The sequence below is a fragment of the Microtus ochrogaster genome, unplaced genomic scaffold (genome assembly GCF_000317375.1).
Source record: "Microtus ochrogaster isolate Prairie Vole_2 unplaced genomic scaffold, MicOch1.0 UNK104, whole genome shotgun sequence".
Classification (NCBI taxonomy): Eukaryota; Metazoa; Chordata; class Mammalia; order Rodentia; family Cricetidae; genus Microtus; species Microtus ochrogaster.
This window is the reverse complement of record NW_004949202.1, coordinates 608,307-631,734: the sequence shown is the minus strand read 5'-3', so window position 1 is coordinate 631,734 and position 23,428 is coordinate 608,307. Positions and strand designations below refer to the sequence as shown.

Below are 23,428 nucleotides of genomic sequence, written 5' to 3'. Positions count from 1 at the left end.
AGAGAGAGAGAGAGTATCAAATTCTTGTATCTGGAGGTTTGATTGTATAAAAATGTTTGATTTTAAAAACTGCAGTTTGAGTTGCTGACTTGAGTTTTTAATTTTAATAAAAATTGTTAAATGAATTTTGGCTTTAAGACCAGGACAGAATTTCCAACCATTTCTGAGATGACCTTAAGCATACTACATATTTATACAAACTGGCACTCTGAGCATTGACAGTTTCAAAACTAAAGTATCTATCAACTCTGAAAACCATTGGCAGTGTTCTGTGTTCTTTAGTATTGCTAAATGCTTAGCCAGGATTTAACTCTGTATGTAAAAATAAATAAGTACTGTCCTATCACTGGCATGCAAATGTTCTTCCATTGTTAATAAATTGTAAAAATGTTTAAAAAAAAGGAGAGAATGAGCGAGGAGGATGGAGAGTTACAACCTGGGGACCCCTAGAAATGAACGGTCCATGTGCACAGAGGACAGATTTCAGTGTGCACTGCTGTCTAGAGCCTAGTGTGCCAGCCTCTATGAGCAACTAGGGCTCAGCTTAAGACAGCCTGGGCAAGGCAAGGCTGATTAGACATCCTAGGTCCACAGTCTGAAGGACTGCTTAGTCCTTAGAAAATAATAGAAAAGGACAAGGAGGTCTCGGTCCCTGGAAGACGAAAGGATAGATAGAATAAGATATAGTCAGTTGTCTCAACAAAGCCCTGACTTATTTCTCATTTATACATTAAATCTAATTTGTCTCTACATCTTAGGGATTGATGATAGACAGACAGACAGACAGACAGGCAAGCAGGCAGGCAGGCAGATAGACAGACATGATAGTTGGACAGACAGACAGACAGACAGACATGATAGATGATAGATAGGCTGGACCAGAACATAGTCAGCACATAGAAATGTGGTCATCCTGCCTGGAATCTGCTTTTCTAAATGTATCCGTGCTGCCTTGGTCACGCCACCTTCATTGTCTACACTGTAGATATACACAGCTCATCAGCCCTGAGGTAGACTGGACTATAAGAGGCTCCAATATAAGAAGCCATAAGGAAGAAAGCTCCTGTCTATTATTAAACCACAGCACATTGTGCCTTCTAAGCAGGATAAGATTAAAATGTGACCCACAAAACCAACAAAACATGGCTATAAAACAAGGGCAGACACCAAGACATTTGCACAGACATCACCATTTCTTTATATTACAAACAGACCAACAAAACAGACGACATTTAAAGCAGAATTCCAGAGAACCATTCATCCATCTGTGGCTGGACTGTCAACATGGCCAAAGTCCAAGGTCCAGCCAAGCAGGTTCTGCATGGGCTCAGTAAGCTCCAAGGAGGTAGCCCCAGGGATGCCCACCCTCGGGCCCAGGGAGGCCTGGGCAACCTCACACCTGTTTGGAGTCAGGAGTGCGCAGATTCAGGCTGGCGGTGGAGATGGTCAGGGAGATGCTCATCCCTGCGAACTGGAGGTTGCTCTTCCCCAGAATGTTGGACAGCATTTTATTCGGAGGCTGTGAAATCCAAGGGGGGAATTGATTAGCTTTAGATCCAGACTCTGACTGAAAGGGTCGAGGCAGAGATACCAATATATATCACTGACTGCTCCTCTGCCACTGAAGTGCCAGAAGACAGACAAATGTAAAACGGGGGAGCTGGGAAGATAAGAGCCCTTGCCAATGTACACACTCAGAAATATGAGGTATGAAATCATAAGTGCCTAATATGTCAGTTCTGGGGAGAATTGCTGGTCTTCCTGGCTGCCTTGACCATATGCTGGTGTCTCCTGGGTCGTAGATGCAAACTTGCAGAGACCTCACAGCTTTGCCGACATGCAAACCTTGTCTTGGCACACCAGTGCTCAGACTGTTGCTTAGAGGAGTGAAAGCTGGATGGCACCTAGGCTCAGGAGCAACCTCAGAGGGTCCCGAGGCTTTCTCCCGAAGGGAATCTCTGTTAAGAGCTCACATGGACGGTCCAATTAGAATCTGACTGCCTAGAGCCTGGGCAGGGTGAGAGAGAGAGATTGCTGTGGCCAGTGTCTCCCTCACCTGTCAACAAAGTCCTTACAGAGATATGGAAGAGCTTCAGTGTCCAGCCAAGCACTGTCAGACCCCTGGGCACACACCGAACCCCTCTCCTGCTCACCCTTTCCGTTTGGTTACAACATCCTCTGCTCACTCTGCCAAACAGGCCCTGAGCTGAGGCACAGTCCTTTAATCCACTAGGAGACACAATACAGCAGCTAAGGTTGTCTAAAGTGGAGCAGGAAACAGGGAAGGTCACATCCCTCTGCTGAAGCTCAGACCACAGGATGTTCCTGTGCCTCAGATAAGAAGCCAAATCCAGACCTGCTGGCCTTGCACACCAACCTCTCAGTGGGGAGTAGCCTAGTTAATGGACCAATCAGAATAGATTTACAGTTTAGGGTGTCTGCCTAGCCAATGAACTGTCTTCAAAGACAGCATTTAATGGAAATTCTCTATTTTAAAAGAATAAATCTCTGCTGAACTTACCTCCAGGGGTTGCCCTGGTTTGGCATGCCCAAACTGCACACTTTGTTCCCCAGATAGATGCTGTTTCCTTTAGGATCCCTGCCATGACATTTTTCCTTTTTCTTTTTATTTAATACTTCAAAAGGGCCCTTTAGAGAACCCATCTCCCCTGTGTGAGAGAGTCAGGTCAAGTGCATCTGGGCACAGCCTAGAAAGTTCTCATTACTTCCATCCCTTCCCACCAAGAGAAACATAAGGGGATCACAGACCTGTTAGGACCACCTGTTCTGAGAGACAATAGTTCTCCTTGCTGTTCCCAAGGGACACCTGGCCTCCTGTATTCAAGATCTGGGAGCTTTACTTGGTTCCCAGGACCCGCAGGGGACTGGCCATCACATAACCTGAGCTGCCAAGTTCTGTGCCCCAGATCCAATTGCCCTATAGGTTTACAAATGTCTCCAGTTGTGAAGACAGAAGTGACTTAGAGGCAAAACCATCTGGAACCTGAAAGCTCAGCCTAGAGCAGATACAGGGCCCTCTGTGGTATACTTTCCCACAAATCCCTTCTAGGTAGATAAAAGTCATGATTTACGTGTGCACACATGTAGAGATGGGAGGTCATCAGGGGTCTTCCCTAAAACTCTCTTCCTTTATTTGAAGACAGAGTCTCACAAAGAACCTGGAACATAGCAATTGCGCAACCCTGGCTAGCCAGTGAGGCACCAGGATCGGCCTGTCTGTTTCTCCAGCACTGGGGTTACAGGCATGTGCTGCCATGCCAGGCTTTTTACATGGATGCTGGAGATATAGACTCAGGTCTTTATGTTTATGCAACAAGCACTTTGCCAGCTGAGCTATCTCCCTAGCCCCCAGATATTTCCCCTCCTAATTCAACCATATACAGGATGGAAGGTTCCAGAAGCGTAGTTGAACACCCAGCCTCTGAAACAGGTTGACCATGGCCCCAGTTCCTATTCACATTGTGACTTCTCAGCCCAAAGCCTCAACTGTTGTCATCAATAACATCGGGCTTTCCAGTGGCATGGCTGAACCGACTCAGGAAAGCCATTTGTCATGCCTTTAGAAATGTTCTGACCCCTAAGCCCAGCTATAACTGAAAGTTAACTTATACGAACTCACAACCACATAGATGGCACCTACAGATGGTGAAATACGTCTTGAGTCCTGGCTGTTTTACTACCTGGTCCCATGCTATGTGAACCTGCGCCATCAGGTCCCATCTGCTGCACCTGAAGAAAATGCGACACGGTGACGAACTGCTGTGTGTCTTCCTCGCTCTTTCCAGGGACCTTGTGTTGAAAGCTTGAACCACATGGACGTATTTACACCACAGTAACCGGCATCTTATAAATTCAAGGTCCTGCGTCCCCCTCCCAACCCCAAAATCCAGTTCTTAAGCATTAGCTAGCATGTACTACTGGGGTAGCTGCTACATGAGCTGTTAGGGGCAGATGAATTCATGTTATGTAATGGGCTTAAAGGGATGCTTGGTCAGGTGTTGATTGTTATCCCTGTCTCCAGGGTTTATCTACAGCATTTGCTTGAGAGAGACAGGGCAGGGATGCTTTAGCCTTAGCTAGGTGCTTTTCCTTAAGAAAGACAAGATCCAGGTCCTGTAAGAAGACAGGGGACAATTATGTGGGTGAAGACCTGGAGTGTGGCCCTGAAAGGACATGAAGGAGGAGGCAGACACATGGTGAGAGCCACAGTACCTTTCTCTTCTTGAAGGCTCCTTTGGCACCTGGCACAGCTTCGCAGACACGACTGATGGCTTCCCTGAGGGCAGGGAGAGATTCATTTTATTACATGCCAGTCAGAGTTATGCAACTCAGATTGTCTGCACTCAAAGGTCCAGAGGAAATAACTGCCTGCTTATTTTAGCATAGAAAATTGGCCCTCCAAGTACCTCTCCTTGGTAAAAGAGAGAATTAAGCCAAGCACCGGCAGGTTATCTTAAAACTTTTTGCCATATCCTGCCTCTTTCTTAGTGTGGTGACACCATGATCAATGCCACGTTTCCTTTTTCTCTTACAATTAACTAAGATTTCATATTCAAAATCAGCACCGGATATGCACTCTCCCCAATGTGATTTTCATTAGGTCAATCACTGTGCCTTTAGAAATGTCCTAACATGGTCAGAGCACCAGGATCAAGCCTATCCAGCCATTGCAGCTCACAGAGATCCTTCCGAAGCAGATTCAAAGGTCACTGGAGGAAGCATGGTGCTCATTGTTTGACTCCTAGCTTCTGCAGTTTTAAACACAGCCAGCAAGCTGGGGCTATAGCTTACTGGTGGAGTGCTTGGACAACCCTTCTAAAGCCCCAGCCCCGCATACAAGCAGGCTTGGTAGCACATACCAATAATCCTAGCACTCTGGAGATAGGAACAGGAAGGCCAGAGGTTCAAGGTCATCTTCACCTAAATGGTGAGTGTGAGACCAGCCTGGGCTACATGAGACCATGTCTCAAAACGTAAAAATAAATAAATAAATAGTATATCACTCAGCTTAGGGTTTTCTGGCTTTATGGTAGTGTGAAGGTGATTCATATTCAGTAGAAATCATACTTTGAATTTTTTATTGTAACTTTTTCTAAAGTTTCTAGTTCTAAAATATTTTATTTTTGGTAAATATGCATTCAGATCATGGTATGTAATCAACATATATCCCATAACATGCACGTATCAAGTCCAGCCTTTCTTGATCCATCTTCATGTATCCTACACCCCCACCCCCACATCTTCCCTGACCTCTGGTAATCACTTAAGTCCACTGTTTTCAGCTTCTGCATATGAGAAAGATATGAGAAACACATGGCACTTGTGTTTCTGAGTCAGGCTCACTTTGTTTACCATAATTTCCTCTGATTCCATCCACAGGACCTTCTCTGAGTGCTGGACATCTGCAGTAACCCTCAGCTCCAAGCCAGCACCATGATCAGCAGCAGAAACCACCGACACTAAAGTCCTCTGCTGCTAAACTAGCATGTTCTAGCACATTCTATAAGTTCAGGATTTTCCACAATAATTTTGTTTGCAGTAGGTTTAAATGTCAAGGAACTGCTGTATTTAAAAATCCAGAGAACTGAAGAGGAGTTAAGGAACTCCATGACATGAGGGTGAAACTGTGCGCAGGTTGGATGCACAAGACACTGACTCTTGAGCAATTCTACATGCCAGGCTTTGTCCTGAGTCAAGAGATGGGGGACACTCATAGCGTCCATCCAGTTTGGCAGGAGTCCCATGCATGGTTCTTAACCTATGGGGGCTGGAGAATTTGAAATAAAGAAGAGTCTAGACAAGGAGGCTATGTAGGTTCTGACGCAGGTATGGCAAGCTATGAAGGCAACTCCATGACCTTGAAGCTACGAAGGCAACTCCAATGACCTTGAAGGCACCCACAGCTCAACACTACAACTCACTTTCAATGAAAACCACTGGGAGAAGGGCTGAAGGTGACCTCAAGTTAGGAATGCCTAAAGGAGCTGGGAAAACTTCTCAACTCCCACATAAAGAGGGAGAAAATATTGCAGGAACATGGGAAAAAAATAAACAAACAGGGCCAAGAGATAGGCTGGGTGAGCATGAAGACAACGGCTCCTGAGAGACAGACAGACAGACAGCTTTCCCAGTGGACTACTCCTCACGGTTAATGAAAAATTAATTGTTGAAAAATAATCACAATCACAATGCAGCTGCATTGTGTTAGATATCCTTGTCAAATTAGGGCAGCGACCACGGAGGTGAGCTTCATGTTTGCCATTCAATGCGTTGTGGAGAGAGGGAAGGAAAATGGGTTTTTGACGGTTCAGGCGCCAGGAAGCCTGCACAGAATGAGTCATCCTGACCTGGAAAACTGAAGCCAGAGCAGATGTTTGGGATGACAACGCTGCTCTGATTTATTGTATAATAGCCATCTAACAGCGCTGCTACCAAAGCGATCAAATATGTGCCATCTAAAATCTGCTAAAAGCAAAGCCCTCGTTTGCTTTCAGAACATGAATGTGCTGTCCTTTCGAATTAATGAGTTAATCTGTGTGTGTGTGTGTGTGTCTACATGGATATGAATGCACACACTCCTGTGTACATGCAGAGGCCTGAGAATGGTGATAGGGGTCCTGTTCTGAAACTCTTCCCCTAATTCCTTTGATGCAAAGTCTCTCACTGAATCTGCAACGAGGCTGGCAGCCATAAGACCCAGAAATCCTCCTTCCTCCACACTTGCCCCTACAGCAAAGGTGTTACAGGCGTGTGCAAACAAGCCTGGTTTTGTTTAACAAGTGCTGAGGATTTGAACTCAGGTCCTCATGTCTGCACAGCAAACTTTTTATCTGCTGAGTCATTTCCCCAGCACCTATGCTGTCTTTTATAGAAGTCTCAATATCTGTTTTACCTGTTTAATATTTTAAGGCATGTTTTATTTTTAACTGTGTGTATATAGGTGATGGGAATGTGTGCCCATGTGAGTGCAGTGTCCTCAACAGCCAGAAGAGGGCAACTGGATCCTCAAGAGTTGGAGTTAGAGGTGGTTGTGAGCTAGCTACCCAGTGTGAGTTTTGGGAACCAAACTTGTGTCCTCTGCAAGAGGATGTGCTCTTACCAGCTGAGCCATCTCCCCACTACCATTCCTAGTCAATTTTGCATGATTATGTGGATGCATATGGAGGCCTGAAGTTTTCCTTTGGGTGTTGTTACTCAAGACACTGCCTACCTTGTTTTCTGGGACAGGGTCTCTCACTGGCCTGAAATGTACTAATTCTGAAGACTGACTGGTTAATAAACCCCACACAAGCTCCTGACTTCACCTCCCCAACACTGAGACTACAAACATGGGCCACCATGCCTAATTGGTTTTATTTATTTAGTTTCAATTTTATGTGAGCATATGTTTATATGAGTGTGTGTATGTATAACACATGTGTATAGGCCAGAAAAAGCTGTCAAATCACCTAGAATTTCTGCATTATATTTGTTAAGTCGAGAGATGGCCTTAGACCAACAAAGTAGCCAAATCTTTGATGGTCTCAACAAGCTAAAGAGATGATATGTACAGAACACCTTACCTTGGTCATTCTTTTAACAACCTCAATGATTCCTAGATTTTTGTGCCCACCAACATAGAACAACATAGGAAGTCAAGAGTTTTACAAACAGTTCTCCAAAAGGACTCCCACTATCAGAAATCTAACGTAGTCAGCTCTGAGCCATTTGCCACTGGTTTCTACTCCAGGGAGAAGCAGGAGGAGCTCAGTTTTCAGAAGACAGGGAACAGCCTGACACATTACAGACAGAAAGTCCTCTCAGGGAGACCCATGATGTTCCCAGAGCACAGCCACAAGCACAGTCACCGTATAACTCTTCCTGAGCTCACACACTCCAAGTGAGCCCCAAGGATACCCCTGTGAGCTCTCAGAATTTTCTGAGATCTTCAAATCAACATGCTTTTCAGAAAAAAATGTGCGGCCATAGAATGGCCACAGATCTGTTTCTAATATTCATGTGATCACATGTGACCAGTCCTTACTTCAACCAGAGATGGTGTCAACTTCTGATTGAAACAGAAATGACACACCATTAAAAACAGCAATATTTAGATGTCTGCAATTAGTTACTTTAACTCCAAGGTCTAATTTTAAATGTTACTATTCTCAATTTCCTTCCTGCATGTTTTAGTGAGGAGTACTGTCTCAATTTGCTCATTTAGCAATAACTTAGTTTGGTATAATTTCATTTAATTCCTTTTTGGAACCCAGGTACCAATTTTGCTGTTTTTTTTTAATAATAGAGATTGCTTCTTAGCATCCCACTCAGTACAACCCCATTTCGAGAAGCTAAATCCTGACCTCAGCGCTCCACTAATATGAAAATGGAACATTTGGCAAACACAGCAGTCATCTGAAAGCGACCAGGGACGGCCCTGCCAAAATGCTAACCTTGGGTTTACGATGGCGCTGTGCTCCTTCAGCCAGGCCTGCACCCTCATCCGTAGGGCAGATATCTCTCACAACTGAAGCTTATTCTTGCCAGTGCAGAACTTTAGGACTAGACTTTGCACAAACGTTCACAGCAGGTGTGCATATTTGCACCCACATGTATAACAGGCATGTGTGCATGCTTGCACAGACACTTTTCAGAGTGAAACAATAAAAAAAATAACAGTAGAACCATAGGATAATTTATTCCCTCTTCAAATTATACTTAAGTAGGGGAAAGAGCAACAAAAATGAACTATATAGAGTAGTAAGTTTAAGTTCACACACACAAAGTGATAAATAGCTACTCAGGGGGAAACAGTTTCTAGTGCATTCCTCAAATGTAAATTAATTCTTGGTGTATCACAAATAGAAGCTGTTGTGATTTTAAATAACAAAAGTATTCAAGAAACTCAGGAAGAATTATTTTTAATGATCTTTGAATAGAAGGTTGATATGAGAGGGATATATCATAAAGGAAATAACTAATGCAAACAATAGCATCAAAACAAAAATGTAGGCAAGTCAAGAGACAATCATCTCAAAATAAGTCAGAAAGAAAACCATCATAAGCCTAGCGGACAAAGCTAAGACTACAGACAGCGAGAGGCATTTCAGGCAAGGAATGACAAATGGGTCCTGAAAACATGGGAAGCTTCTCAACCTGATCTCTTTGGTTGTGCACGTGCCGGGTCATCAAGTTCCACAAGTAGGGCAGAGAGGTGGGTGTCATAGCTGTGAATGATGTGAGTGGTCACAGCAGGAACCTAAACTCAGAGAGCCATGGATGCATCTACATAAAAACCCCCGGGGTGAGAAAGAAGAGAGGCCATAAACAGGTTTGTGGATATCCCATCAAAAGGAGGAGAAAGGTAAGGCTATCCTGACCGAGCAGAGGATAGGAGATGCTTGACAGTCATGGGACAGGCAATGGTACTCACTGACGGGTGTGCAGCCAGTATCCTACCAAAAATTTCCTAAGAATATTTTCAGTTAATTCTGAATGGAACAGCATAGGGGCATAAAATAAGGAAGAGCTATGTGGAGACAGGACAGGGATGAAGGGCACAGGAGGATTCCAGAGGAAAAAAAAGAGACTGTTAAGGCTCAGAGCAGAAGGCAGGATCACTGGAGTCCAGGCTGAAAGTGTGGGCCCTGGGTAGTGGACATGGTGTGTGTGAAAGATGAAGTTCCGTGGCACTGTGGGTTGAAGGCAGCCTGGAAAGAAGAGAGCTGTCCAGGAAGGCTCTGTCCAGGGTGCTGACAATATGTCCTGTGGCTCTCAATGCCGGTCCTTATCAGACAAGGAAACCCCCTTTTGCCGGCACCTGACTAAACCCAGAACCTTCTCCTCTGTGTTCACTCTTCTAAACAATGTGGCAGCTAGATTATGTTGGAGACCTCCAGTAGCCAGGGTAATTGAGACACCCCCACTGTCTCTCCCTTCCTGCCCTTGTCCACAGCAAGTCTACCATTGGGTTTCCTTTTTTCATTTCTGTATAGAAACACACAAAAATAGACAGAGGTCAGAGATGAGGGCAGAGCCAGACCATACAACACAGAATATACCTAGCCCTAGTTTTATTTCTGTTGCTGTGCTAAAATTCCCTCACAACAGCAGCTTAGGGGAGAAAAGGTTAATTTTAGTCCACAACCCCAGGCTGCACTCCATCATAACAGGGAAGTTAAGAAAAGCAGGAAGTTAAGACGGCTCATCCCATCACATCCACAGTGAAGACAGAAAAATGAAAGCGTGTGTGCTTACTCTTCAGCTCACGCTTCCCACTCTTACACAGTGGAGGACCCAAGCCCAGGGAATGGTGCCACCCACAGTGGGCTGGGTCTTCTCATGCCAAGTAACATAATCAATTAATATAATCAAGGTAACCCTTTAGAGACACACCCACAGACCAATTTATCTAGACAATCCCACACTGAGAACGTCTTCCCAGGGGATCTAGATTGTGTCAAGTTGGCAATTAAACCAACCATCGTATATGGAAGGGGGGGATGAATTATAAACTGTAAAGTTCTGGCATCTGATTCTGGCTCCAGACATCACATATACTCATAACAATTATAATTTGTTGGATTACAGAATATTATCCCAAAAGATATAATCTCAAAAAAAAATCATAGGAAGATAGTAGTAGATCCACATGCAGGCATAAGTTACTGAAAGTGACTACATTGATAATTTATTATTATTTTCCTATATTAGTTATGTGATTCAAAGCTGCAACCTAACACTTGAGAAGACACAACTTAAGGAGAGAAGGGCTTATTCTGACTCATAGGTTGAAGAGGAGATACAGTCCATCAACGTAGGAAAGGCATGGTGGGCCACAGTGTATCCAGTCAGGAAACAGAGAGTAGATAGGAAGTGGAGACTGGTTATAAAACCTCAAGGTATCCCAGAATGACCTACTTCCTCCCACCAGGCTCCATCCCTCTAGGACAACAGAACCAACTGGATGCCACAAAGTGCTCAAAAGCAGGAGCCTGGGGGTAGGGAGATTAAATATTAGTTATATATAAAGAGCAATTACATAAAACAGCACTGGAGATGCTGTTGAGAGGTTTTGGGGTGACCCTGAGGCTCCTGCTTTACTCCTGGCTCCACTGTCAACTTTTCCAGGAACAGGAGCACACATCGGTACACCAGTGGTTCCAGACATCCTCATCTGGGCTATACAAATCCTCAGATAGTCAAGGACAGAACCAGAATTAGAACTCGGTTTTCTCAGGCTGGAGAAATAACTTGGCAGATATGTGGAAGTACCGCTCTCATAGAGGTATCTGAGTTTAATTTCAAGGACCTGTGTCAAGGTGACTCACAACCACCTGTAACTTCAGCTTCAGGGAACCCAATACCTCTGACCTCCACAGGCACACCTGCTCATGTGTACATACCCCCCCACACACACACTAATTAAAAATAAAATCAATCTTGAAAACAAAACAAAAATTCCACCTTCAATAAATATCATGGGGAGGAAAGGGTTTATTCTAGCTAACAGGTTATAACTCATCATGGAAGCCAAGAAAGGAACTCAAGGTGGGAAACTGAGGCAGAAACCATGGAGGAATGCTGCTGACTGGCTTGCTCCCAGGATCCCATGAAACGGTGTCTTTTATGTACCCGAAGCCCACTTTCCTAGGGATGGCACTGCCCATGGTGTGATGGGCCCTCTTGCATCAATTAGCAGTCAAGAAGATACCCCCACAGAGATGCCCACAGGGCAGTCTGCTGGAGGCAATTCTTTAACTGAGTTCCCTTTCTGCAGATATGTCAAGTTGACAACCAAGGTTAGCCATCACATTCAATAACAACAACAACAAAATCTTTAATATAATAAAATGAGGCACGGTACAGGCAGCAGAGAGTTATGCATCCAGCATAGTTAGAAATGATAAGTGGGGAAGGGGGCCAGAGAAGGTAGAAATCAAGGAGATGCAGGGAGCATGCCACAACCAAGGTGTGGGACGAAAAGCACCGAGACAATTCTGAGGGCACCTGGAGTCCACAGATTCCAGGTGTGGACCCAGCAAGGCCCTCTGGAGGCAGCCAGCATCTGTAAGACAAGAGATAAAGTGCTGATTTATTCCTTGTTCATACACAGCATCAGCCAGTCTCCCAACCATCTAAGCCTGGTTAGATGGCATTTATTTGGGCATCACTATTAACAATGTGGAAAGTTCTAGAGCCCTTTCACTACAGTACTTGCCCATCATACCAGGGTGTGCCTCCAGTGAGGGGTGTGGCAAAGATCTGTGTATGCCCCCTCCTCACCTCTGACCTCTCTGTCCATATTTGTGCATCTCTACGTGAACATGTAAGGGGAGTGCCACTAGCTGAGCTGGGGAAGAAAGGGACAAGGGGAACCTTAAAGGAAGCCTAAATGGGGGGTAACGGGCATCCCCTTAGTGAGATGCTGCCCTGACACTACATCCTGGCTGACCTCTACCCAGTACTGCAAGGTGGGGGTAAGCTGGGAGCAGGGACCCTCCTGGTTCACCCATCCACATGGTGGCCAAGGAGATTAACCCATGACTAGCCTCTCCTGGACTGAGCAAACAAACAATCCATCCTACCCCAGGTCCACAGCAAATGGGAGGGGAAGCCTGGGCCAGCACCCAATGCCCACTTGGGATCTTGTCCACCAGGTGGAAAGGTACCTTTCATTCTTTTATGTTGCATTTGTTTAACTCTGTGAAGCTGTGCTACTTTGCCTGTCTAAAACACCTGATTGGTTCAATAAAGGGCTGAACAGCCAGTCACTAGGCAGGAGAAAGGATAGGCGGAGCTGGCAGGCAGAGAGAATAAATAGGAGAAATCTGGGAAAAGGATCAGGGAATGAGAAAAGGAGAAGAGGAGGACATCATGGGCCAGCCACCCAGCTACACGGCAAGCCACAGAGTAAGAAGTAAGAAAAGGTGTATAGAAAAGAGAAAGATAAAGGTAAAAAGGCAAAAGGTAAATAGGATAATTTAAGAAAAGCTGGCTAGAAATAAGTCAAGCTAAGGCTGGGCATTCATAAGAAAGAAAGGCCTCCGTGTATTTATTTAGGAACTGGGTGTCAGGGCCCCCCAGAGAGTAAAATGCAACTACAGAAACTTTCCTACAGCGTGGTGGTGTGAATGAGAACGGCCTCCGGGGGCTCATGTTTGATATTCAGTGCCAGTTGGTGAAACTGGGAAGGCTAAGGAAGCAGTGTGTTCTCTCTGCCTCCTGCTCGTAGATCAACATGTGTGTTCTCGGCTGTCCCTGTCACCATGCCTTTGAGCTACCATTGTGGATGCTAACCCTCTGAAACTGTGAGCCCAACGAAACGCTTTCTTCTATCAGCTGCTCTGGTCATGGGGTTTCGTCACAGCGACTGGAAAGTGGCCAAGTTATACAGGAAGTAGAACAATGAGTTCCCAGGACTGGAGAGATGGCTCAGTTGGTTCCATCCCCAGAATCCATGTCAAAAGCTGGGCATGCTGATTTGTGCCTCTAACCCAGTGCTGGAAAGATAGAGAGGATCCATGGGGCCTGCTGGCAAGCCAACCAAATAAGCCAATCGCAGGTCCCAGTGAGGGACCTGTCTCAAATAAAACAAAGTGGGCAGCTGCTTTGAGGACCAACGTCTGAGGTCAGCCACAGCCTCTTGCCCTCGGCAGCTGTGTGTGATTCTGCCCCAGTTGCGAACACAGAGGTCAGAGGTTACCTGAGGAAATTCTATCTATGCAGACACAATGATGATGTCATCCATGCTGGGGCATGACTATTAAGTGAGGTAACAGTGAGGCCCTGGGCATAACCTCTCACCCACACTTCTTCAAGTAACCCCAGTAACCTCACAAATTCCCTCAGCAGCCTTTGGCGGGGTTGTCACTAGGTCTGTCATGGATGTCCTGTCTGGAATGAGTAGACCTGTGTTCTCCTTATGGCTGTAGAAGCCCAGAAACATACATCAGGACTCCTATCATGTCCCGAGAAAGGGCCCTGCTTAGTGGCCAAACACAAAAGGCCCAGACTGTCTTCCATAGACACTAAACAAACAGGCTTGGGAAGGGGTGACAGTGGCCAAGGGCCATGCAACACAAAACTGTGACATGTGAAGGTGGTTATTTAATATTATACTTTGAAAAAGCAGGGCACACAACTTCAAACAAAACATGATTGCAAATGTATGGAAAATGCCCACCCACCTTTACATATTTGAACTCTTCCCCAATTCTCAAGTGAATACATGTGTGTTTCTTTTAAAAAGAGTTTTAAAGATTAATTTTAATTATGTTGTGTGTGTGTCTTGTGAGTGTATCCACAGAACTGGGTTCAAGTGCCTTCTAACACCAGAAGAAGCTGTCAGATCCCTTGAAGCTGAGATTACAGGCATTTGTGAGCTGCAGGGAGTGGGTGCTGGGAAGCAAATTCAGGTCTTCCTGATAAAGCAGGACGCATTCCCAACCTCCGAGCAATCTCTCCAGCTCTTCTTTGTGCCCCTTTTATCAGAAAATGAATTCATTGCTAAGGTATGGGTGTTTGCCTAAGGCAACCTTCTGAGGCTCTGGGGTACACAGAACAAACTCTGATTTTGGTTGTCATAATGTGGGTGAGGGGTTGTGGCATCTCGTGCGTGGAAGGTGTGTGTTGGGGGGGGGTCTCATAAACATCCCAAAATTCACAGTACAGACAACCTCAAAAGGTTAAATGCTTTTTTTCTTCCTGATGACCTAAGGCAGTGGGTGGGTTGAACCAGCACCTGCGAAGTGAGGCTGTCCTGGATGCCCTGGGTTTGCTGTGTGGCTGTGAGAACATGCTCTGTGCAGTGGGAGAGTGAGGCAGACTCGGTCATAATTATTCGGTTTCCATCCTTCCCAGATCATGAGGTTGCAGACCGCTGGGCAGCCCAGGGCCTCTTCCCTGTCACTGGCTGACCCACAGATCACTGAGGGGTTGAAAGAGAATGTGGGTAGGAACAGAATGGTCCTCTAACAATGCACAAGGCCAGGCATAAACGTCTGTTCTTTATTTTGGAGACGAGCCCTTATGTATAACAGGCTGGCCTCAAATTCTTATGTAACTAAGGATGACCCTGAACTTCCAATCATCCTGCTGAGGATGGAACCCCAGGCCTTGTGCATTCTTGGCATGGGCTCTATTCACTCAACCACAACTTCAGCCCATAAACAACCACCCTCAATTATTTCCCATGCTGTGGAAGGTCAGGTTTGCCCGGATGACCTGGGAACAGAGGCAAAGGGGCAACCTGTGGGGCTGACTCAACACATGTGCACATACACATCATACATATACACACAAACCCAGGGCTGGGGAGACCAAAGTTGCTTGACTGAAACAGAAGAAAGCAAGACAGGAAATGGCCAGAGCCCCCAAAATATCATGGAGAAGCTGGGATGGTGACAGCGATATGTGGTGGTGACTGCCACCACCTCTGCAGTGAGCGCTTCTCAGGGCAGGTGTTAGAGCTCACGAGTTGGCCATACAGGGGCCTCACAGTGGGATGGACGTTCCACTGTAAGGAGGCCTCTCTAGGCAGCAGCAGACCGCCTGGAGACCTGCGGCTCATGATGGATCTCAGTGGCGGAGTTCTTGCCTAGTGTGTACAAGGCCACGAATGAGTGGATGAATGTTTTTAAAAGAACAAAAGCCACCCGTGATCTTCCCACAATGGAGGGCAGGCTCGGGCTCACTGTTCAACCAACACTGTCTCTCTCTCTGATCATTGCTTCAGTATTCAGGTGTATTTAACTAAATTATAGGACATTGCAAATTGGCTAATTGAATAAAATTATCAGTGTGCAAGGATTTTCTTTCAGGAAAAAAAAAGTCATTAATGTCTTGCATTTCTTCAAAGTTGGAAGGGGATGGTAAAAACTTGAGAGAAAGGGCATTCTACCAAAATACCAAAAGCTGAGTTTCCTAAAGGCATTCACTTCCATACTGCCAAGCACGAGTGATCTTCTACGTTCATTTGTAAGATGACTCTGAGGCAGAATAGGAGGGGAAATAATTTCATGTAAAATCTGGTCTCTTAACCAATTGTTTTCTCTTGATTTTGAGTCATTACCATAAAAGCTTAAAAGCTTAAGACTTTGCTGTGTGCTTCACTGTGGGTCCTTGTGATGGTGAGGATTGACTGAGCACATTTGTGAGGGACCGTTATCTTTCTGAGGTATCTTGAATCCCATTTGAAGTTTCTTGTAGAAGCTTTGTGTCTGTGTCTGTGAGGTGTTCTGTTTGGTTGCTTTCTCTGATGGTCTCTGTCTGGTTTTAGTTTCAAGATAACATTGGACTCATAAAACGAATTGGAAAGTGTCCCTTCTGTTTGCTGGAACAGATTGTGGAAGCTGGTGCTACCTCTCCCTTAAGAGTTTGGAGCCATCTGGCCTTAGAGTTTTCTCTATGGGGAGGTCTCTAGTGATGAGTTTCATTCAATAGATACAGCCTATATAGGTCACCTACTCTTCATTCAGGGAGCTTGGATAGTTGTACCTTCCAGGAAATCGTCCATTTGCTCTAAGTTATCACATCTGCTGGCATAGCTGCCCCATTCCTATTATGCCCTCTGTATGCACAGTTCAGTAGAGAAGGCATCCAGCCTTCATTCTTGATGTTGGTTCCGTATTCTGTATCTCTCTTCTCTTCGTTCCTTCCTTTCATTCCCTTCCCATTTCTCCCTATCTTCTTTCTTCTATCTCTCCATCCCTTCCTCTCCCTGTTTATCATCTTTAGAGACCTTTTGTGCTAAATTATTGTTGTTGTTGTTGTTGTGTGTGTGACGTGGTATGTGTGTGTGTATCTGTGTGTGTGTAGGCACATGCACACTATAGCACAGGACAGCTTTTAGGGACCAGTCCTTTCTTCCTACTGCAGGTAGCTGAGATCAAACTCAAATTGCCAGGCTTACACCACTTAGCCATCTCTCCATTCCTAATGACATTTTTTGGAAGTCACTACTGCTTTCAAATTTTTATGCTTGTTCTTAGTCCACTTTTATCATTCCCAGTGCTCCTGAAACTCCGTAAAGGATGAGGGCACCTGAGAAGACCCTGGCAACAAGAGCTGTCAATCAAGAAGTGACTCGGTGCACACGGGATCTACGTGTGACATTTCCAAGAACACTTTTAATCTTTCCTTTTTCCTTTAAGCAAGGTCTCGCGGCTGCTCAGGCCGTCAATTCTGTTCTCTGTATTGTGTGTCTGTTCTCTGCTCTCTGCTCCTCATGCTCCTCCCACCTCAGCCCTCTGCGTGCTGGGCTTACAGGCGTGTGCTATTTCACTCACAGGAACAATTTTTAGTATTTCTGTATGTTCCTCAACTGTTATTTTAATACAAATCTTGTCTACAATAATCCAAAATACAGTTTTCACCATATACTTCCAGATTCTAAGTGGCACAGGACATTGTGTCATGTTTAACGGGGTGGGAGGGGGGGTTAGTTAGTGTTTATAAAGAAACAAAGTTTCAGAGTGGACCCAAGAGAAGGGGAGCAGGTTTGGGAGGTGAACAAAGGACATGGGGAACTTGGCCCAGGCTGGGCAAAACTCTGAAAATTGATAATGTTCCCCCTGCATCCTGCAGGTGGCACAAACATGGTGGGGTGGCCCGGGAAGCCCTGTTTCAGCATACTAACCCTTAGCAGGAACACGGAACTGGGGAGATGGGGAGAAGGCTTGGGGGGTGAAGCACAAGTGTGAGGAGCTAAGTCCGGATCCCCAGACAGGGCAGTTCACAGCTGTAATACTGACTCTCCTACCTCGAGATGGGAAGTAGAGAGGAGAGAATGCCCGGAAGCTTGAGAGACAGCTAGCCGGCTGTACACACCGAAAATCACTAAGAGACCCTGTCTCCAACAAGGTGGAAGGTGAGGACAGACACCTCAGGCTGTCTCCAACCTTCACACACATGCAATGGCATATGAGCACTGGCACACACATGTACACACACAAATAAATAAATAAATGCTTTAGAAAGAGAAGAAAATAGATTCTGAACCAAGCTAACTGAGCTTTTTTCTGCGCTAGAAGATAACTAAATGCTTTTCAGACATCAGCTCCATGGATTCCTGATCCTACATAGGAAGGGATACTATCACAGTCACACTGCAGTGCTGAGGGACGTCATGAAATAAATGAACTAACGCCAAGAGCGCAGGGTCACTCTGCTGAGCCCAGACTTCCTGGCTCCCAACCCTACTCGAAAGGCTGCCTCTGACAAGAGCTGAGGGATGCTTCTGGAATCATCTATTGGGAGATTCTTGGGCTCAAAGGCAGAAAATGAGCAATGAGAGAGGTACACCGTGACACAAATGTGCTTCTGGCATGAGGATTATAAATACACACCATGCCAGATGGTCCTTACAGAGAGCACGGGGAGGGTTGCCACGGATCCGTGCTATGGATGCTATTTAAACCAGGTTCAGCCACCAAGTCCTCTGTGATCTCCATTTTTAAAATTCCTGGATGAGTGGGCTCTGCTGGGGGAAAATGGTCTCATTTCCAAAGCTGTGGTTTCATGGATAGTCATTGCAAATGGCTCTGAAGTTAAAAACACACTTCCCAAAGAAGTAACAAAAATAGTTTTCCATAGAAAATAGAATAGTACTTCCCAAAGTGGGTTCCTGAACATTATCAGGACCTCGAAACACGTTAGAAGCTGAAGTTCATGTGGTCCACCTCATTCCTTCCGTTACACATGTGACTGCAATGTGGGCCTGAATTTGAAAAAGAGTGTTCTAGAGACGGAGGGGGTCTGTGGGGTCTGAGTCCCAAGCAGAGAGCCTACAGCCTCTGTGGCCCCTGTTCTGTCAAAGACTGCTCCCATTGATTTATTTACTTGTTCTCTCTCCCCCCCCCTCTGTGTGTGTGTGTGTGTGCGTGTGTGTGTGTGTGTGTTTGTGTGTGTGCCAGAGCACGTAAGCCACAGTGCATATGCAGAGGTCAGAGAACAACTTTTGGGAGTCAGTTCTGGCTTGCCAACTTGGCACTCCTGAAGCCCTCTCCACTCCAGGCTAGCTTGCCTGCACTTCTAGGAGAGTCTCATGCCTGTGTTTGCTGTGGCTTGAGTAGTGCTGGTAATGCCCACTACCACATCGCTGTTTATGTGGCTTCTGGGGACCCACACTCCATTCGTCAGGCTTGTGAGAGAAGCAGTTTTCTTCACTGAGTCATCTCCACACCCCCAATTCCTCCTTAAACTGGAACCCAAGGTCAGGAGTCCCAACCTTCTGATGCTCTTCAGCAGAAAGCAGATGAGAGTCCCATGGTACCTTGTCTTCATCTGGAGCTAAGGCACAGAGGCCCTTGGGCACAACCTGACACCAACCCACTGCTACTGTTTGCATCTCGAAGTCCCCCAAGGCACTGTGCTTCGTTCTCAACTTGGTTCTATCCAATCTGGTGTCAATCATCAGGAGGTGGGCCTCTCAGAGGGCCTTAGGCCAGTAGGAGCATGTCCTTGAAAATGACTGTGAGCCTTCACACACACACACACACACACACACACACACACACACACACACACACACACAAGAAACACTCTGCAGTCCATTATAACAGAGATGACCTGGGAAAAATTCATGGTACCAGGAGTGTATGCCAGCGATTCTTTGCATTGCTGCCAGGGGAACAAACCAGAACCAGGAATGGGTACAACCTTCAAAGTCTAGCTGCTCTGATGGGCTTCACCCTTTCTCCGCATGAACATGCCCCAGCCACTCTTCCTTTTCTGGTCTAGCAGCGCCAGCTCACTCAGGTGCCTACACCCAGGTCAGTCCAGGGATCCGGTTCCACCCACCTGTGTACTTTGTAGAACGGTTTGCTCTGGAGGTGGGAGGGAGACTCCTAAGGATCAGGAAGTAAACAACACTTACCCCACCCTTAGGTTATATAAGCAGTAAGGATTGCTAGGGAAAGGATTCTCTAGTCAGACGAGCTGCCTGGACATCGTACGGAAACTCCACAACTTGGCTTCCATGGGACTGTTGGCCAGTCTCCTGAGAGCCTTGCCATACTATATCTTGGAATCTTTTGGTGATCTGAGGGAAATATACCTATTATAAAACACATGCAGCTTCAGGTCCAATCAAGGTGACATCTTGTGGGTCCTCACTATCTGCCATGATTCTACTGGACTTTGTCACACAGCAATATAGCACCTAACTTTCACAAATAAGAAGAATCCGGTAGCAAACATCAAGGCGTAGGACACACCAAATGCAGTGTACCCTGGTCTCTGGACCTGACTCACATCTTCACTGGGTACCAACTGGAAATTCTGCCTGGTATGGATTAGCACAATCCTGTGTAGCCAATGAGGGTGGTTTGATGAGTGAACCTGCCCCCATCCAACCAGGTTCAAACAACTGCCACCATGTTCTCCCTTTAGTGAGACTGGAGGAGAAATTTGCCAGTGTTCACAGATCCTTCTTCTGAGAAGAGCTCCTGGACTCAACTCCATCGAGGAGAAACTCTCTTCCATAATTCCCAAATTAGCATCCTCTCAACTTCATGAGTGTGTATACAGCTCATTGCCTTGAACCCTGGACCCCAGAGGCCCTCCACTGCACTCCCTGGGCTTGACACACACTTCACTGCAAATACTGATAAATGGGAAACCAGGGAACACTGCTTAGGGCCAGTGCACCAGTAGCAACTGAGTTTTATTCCAAAGGCAGAGCACACGCACGTGTACACACACACACACACACACACACACACACACACACACGGGACTTGGAGAATCATACCGAGCATGAAAACACCAGGTCCTCCTTGTGTCTTCTTGCCCTCGGGAGGGTTGTGAGACACCCAGGCTGGAAGCACATCTTGGAACAAACACTTATAGAATGAACAGGTAGGGCTCAAATTCAAGGACAGCCATTCTGAGCCGCCTGAGTATCTGAAGGCAGAGAGGGCCAGTTCACACCGGTGTTGGCCCTCCTCACTCTGAGCTCCAGAGAAGCTGCAAAAGTAGACTTGCTCCTTTCTCTGGCTCATCTAACTGAAATCAACATGGGACCTGTTTGTTTTGTAGTGAAAGGGAGATCTGGGATACAGGGACAGACTAGCGTACTTGTTAGGGTCAAGTATGAGTCCTTCTCAGGCCTAAGGAAGCAGATGAACAGGGGTCCCCTCCATTAGCTGCACCGTAATGGGCATCCAAGTACATAGCATAACATGCTTTGTGTGATGTGTTTATGAAGGCAAGACACCCTAGCATTTCCTCACCCAGTGTTTCTCAAATGAGAAAGTCACCCTAACCCAGTTAAGGCCCTGTCACCATGGCTTTGGGGGCATGAAGCCCCTAAAATTCCTGCCCACTTAACTGAGTTGGTTCCATTCACCTCCAAGAGAAAATAATTAACAGGAGGTCTGAGTAAACGATGGTCACCACCTCCCAGAGGTGTCGTGGAATCACATAAGCCCCAAGGTTCCCACAGGTCTGGGCCTTACCTGTTCTTCTTCCTGTCCTCCGTCTTCCACTTGCAAACCTACTCCTGGCGAGGACAACACTTGAGGAGAGCAAACCCACTGTAAACAACATAAATCTCTTGTTAGTAAATGTGTTCCTCTCCTAAAACACACCGCACTGTTTGGGACCCAAATGAGTCTGTGAGCTGATGTCCATGAGACACAAATAATGAGAGGCAGTCATGTAGCAGAGCACATCACGAGTGGGGTGAGCCCTCAGGTCAGGACGGCTGGTGTGCAGCGCCCCGATCCTGCCCCCCCCCAGGTGTGCAGTGACGAGAAGCGGCAGAGTGAGGGTGGAGAGGTGGGGTGGGTTATGGGGATGAGAATGCCGAGACTCACAGATCTGAAGTGAATGGAGTAACAGTTTTACCTGGAGTCAGAGAAGGTGAGCACCCAGAGCCTGAGCTTTCCAGGTGACATCTTGGAAGATGGAATGGCAGCACCACGCTGGGGTCTGGTCCAGCACTTCCTCCTTCAGCTGGAGAGGAACTGCCCCGTGGAGGCAGGTGCAAAGAAACCACACCCACCACAGGGGCGGATTGAGGAAGCCGCGCCCACAGGGGGGACAGGTGTAATTCAGCCACGCCCACACAGGGGCGGGTTGAAGAGGCCACGCCCAAATAGGAGCAAGTGTGAGGAAACCACACCCACAAAGGGGCGTGTGTGAGGAAGCCATGCCCAAATAGGAGCAAGTGTGAGGAAGCCACACCCACAAAGGGGCGTGTGTGAGGAAGCCACACCCACACAGGGGTGGGTTGAGGAAGCCACGCCCACACAGGGGCGGGTGTGAAGAGAGCATAAAGGGGCAGACAGAAGTGGCTATGCCACACAGGGAACTGCCATTCTCAGAAACACCATCCAGGCCTCTGTTCCCCTTTCACATGGCCATGGCTTCCTTGTTCTTCGCTCACATTCAAATCCCTATAACTAGCAAGGCTGTATCTCTCGGATCAACACCATGTGTTCTAAGCCATGACCTCCACATGAGAAGACTCCACGGTCCACCTTGTCACCAGATCTGTCAATCATGGCTGACTTTGGCTGGCTTTACTGCATGTTTTTGGTGCCACACCCAGGGACAGTACTTCAAACACCCACAGACATACATTAACATCCAGAGGAAAGTCTCTGAGACCCCAGCCAGTACCCTGAGCAAGGACAGAGAAAAAAAAAAAAAAATGCTTTGCTTCTACAGTTTTTACCAGAGTGGAGATTCTCTGAATCTTCCGGTTCCAAAGCAAAATTCCTGTAAGCACAGGACTGAGCCATCACAAAGCCCGTGTGTGATGTAGGATGTCCTTCTGAATATTTGTTATTACTTTTATTGTTTAATTAATAAAGCTGTTTTGGCCAATGGCTTAGCAAAGTAAAGTCAGTGGGAAATCTGAACAGAGACAGAGAGAGAGGCAGAGTCAAAGGAGATGCCATATAGCTGCTGAAGGGGTAATGTGCTACCCCTATAAGCCACAGCCTCACGACAATAGACAGATTAATAAAAACAAGATAATTCAATAGTTAGAGCTAGCCAGTAAGAAGCCTAACAGATTAGCCAAACAATTGTAACTGATATTAACTCCAAATGATTATTTCATAAGTGGCTTCAGGAGCAGGTGGGTGGAGAAAAACCGGTCCACAAACCAATGAGATGGAGATACAGCTAGCTACATCTACCACCCAACGTGGAGCTACAACACATATCCAGAAGGACATCCTACATCACATGTGGTATCTGTTGACAGCCACATGCAAAACTCTGGACCTGACAGGAGTCTGTGGGTACATTTAAATAAGGGATGCAAAGAACCTAAAATGCATCAGATGGGTTCCCTTTCCAGAGTTCCGAGATGCAGGCTCATGTTGGGCACCGGACAACGTTTCACCAGTCACCTGCAACTCATTCAAGACCCCAACAAACTCGGGAGGCAGAGGCAGGCGGATCTCTGTGAGTT

At 46.3% G+C, this 23,428-nt stretch overlaps 1 protein-coding gene and 1 long non-coding RNA gene across 2 annotated transcripts in view; both read right to left on the bottom strand.

The window, feature by feature from the left end:
• The window catches only part of Shc3 (SHC adaptor protein 3), a 120,122-nt gene that overhangs the window by 46,636 nt on the left and 50,058 nt on the right, over nt 1–23,428 (bottom strand). The window contains exons 3-4 of the mRNA XM_026778087.1: nt 4,234–4,297; nt 1,400–1,519 (exon numbers count right to left, since the gene is read on the bottom strand). Of these exons, the coding sequence (XP_026633888.1) occupies nt 1,400–1,519; nt 4,234–4,297 (184 nt within the window). The remainder of the gene's footprint in view (nt 1–1,399; nt 1,520–4,233; nt 4,298–23,428) is intronic.
• Nucleotides 11,863–22,043, bottom strand: LOC113455760. Its single transcript, XR_003376734.1, has 3 exons — nt 21,459–22,043; nt 20,753–20,830; nt 11,863–12,067 (listed from the first exon to the last, which is right to left on the bottom strand). It is a non-coding gene; the product is annotated as an uncharacterized LOC113455760 (long non-coding RNA).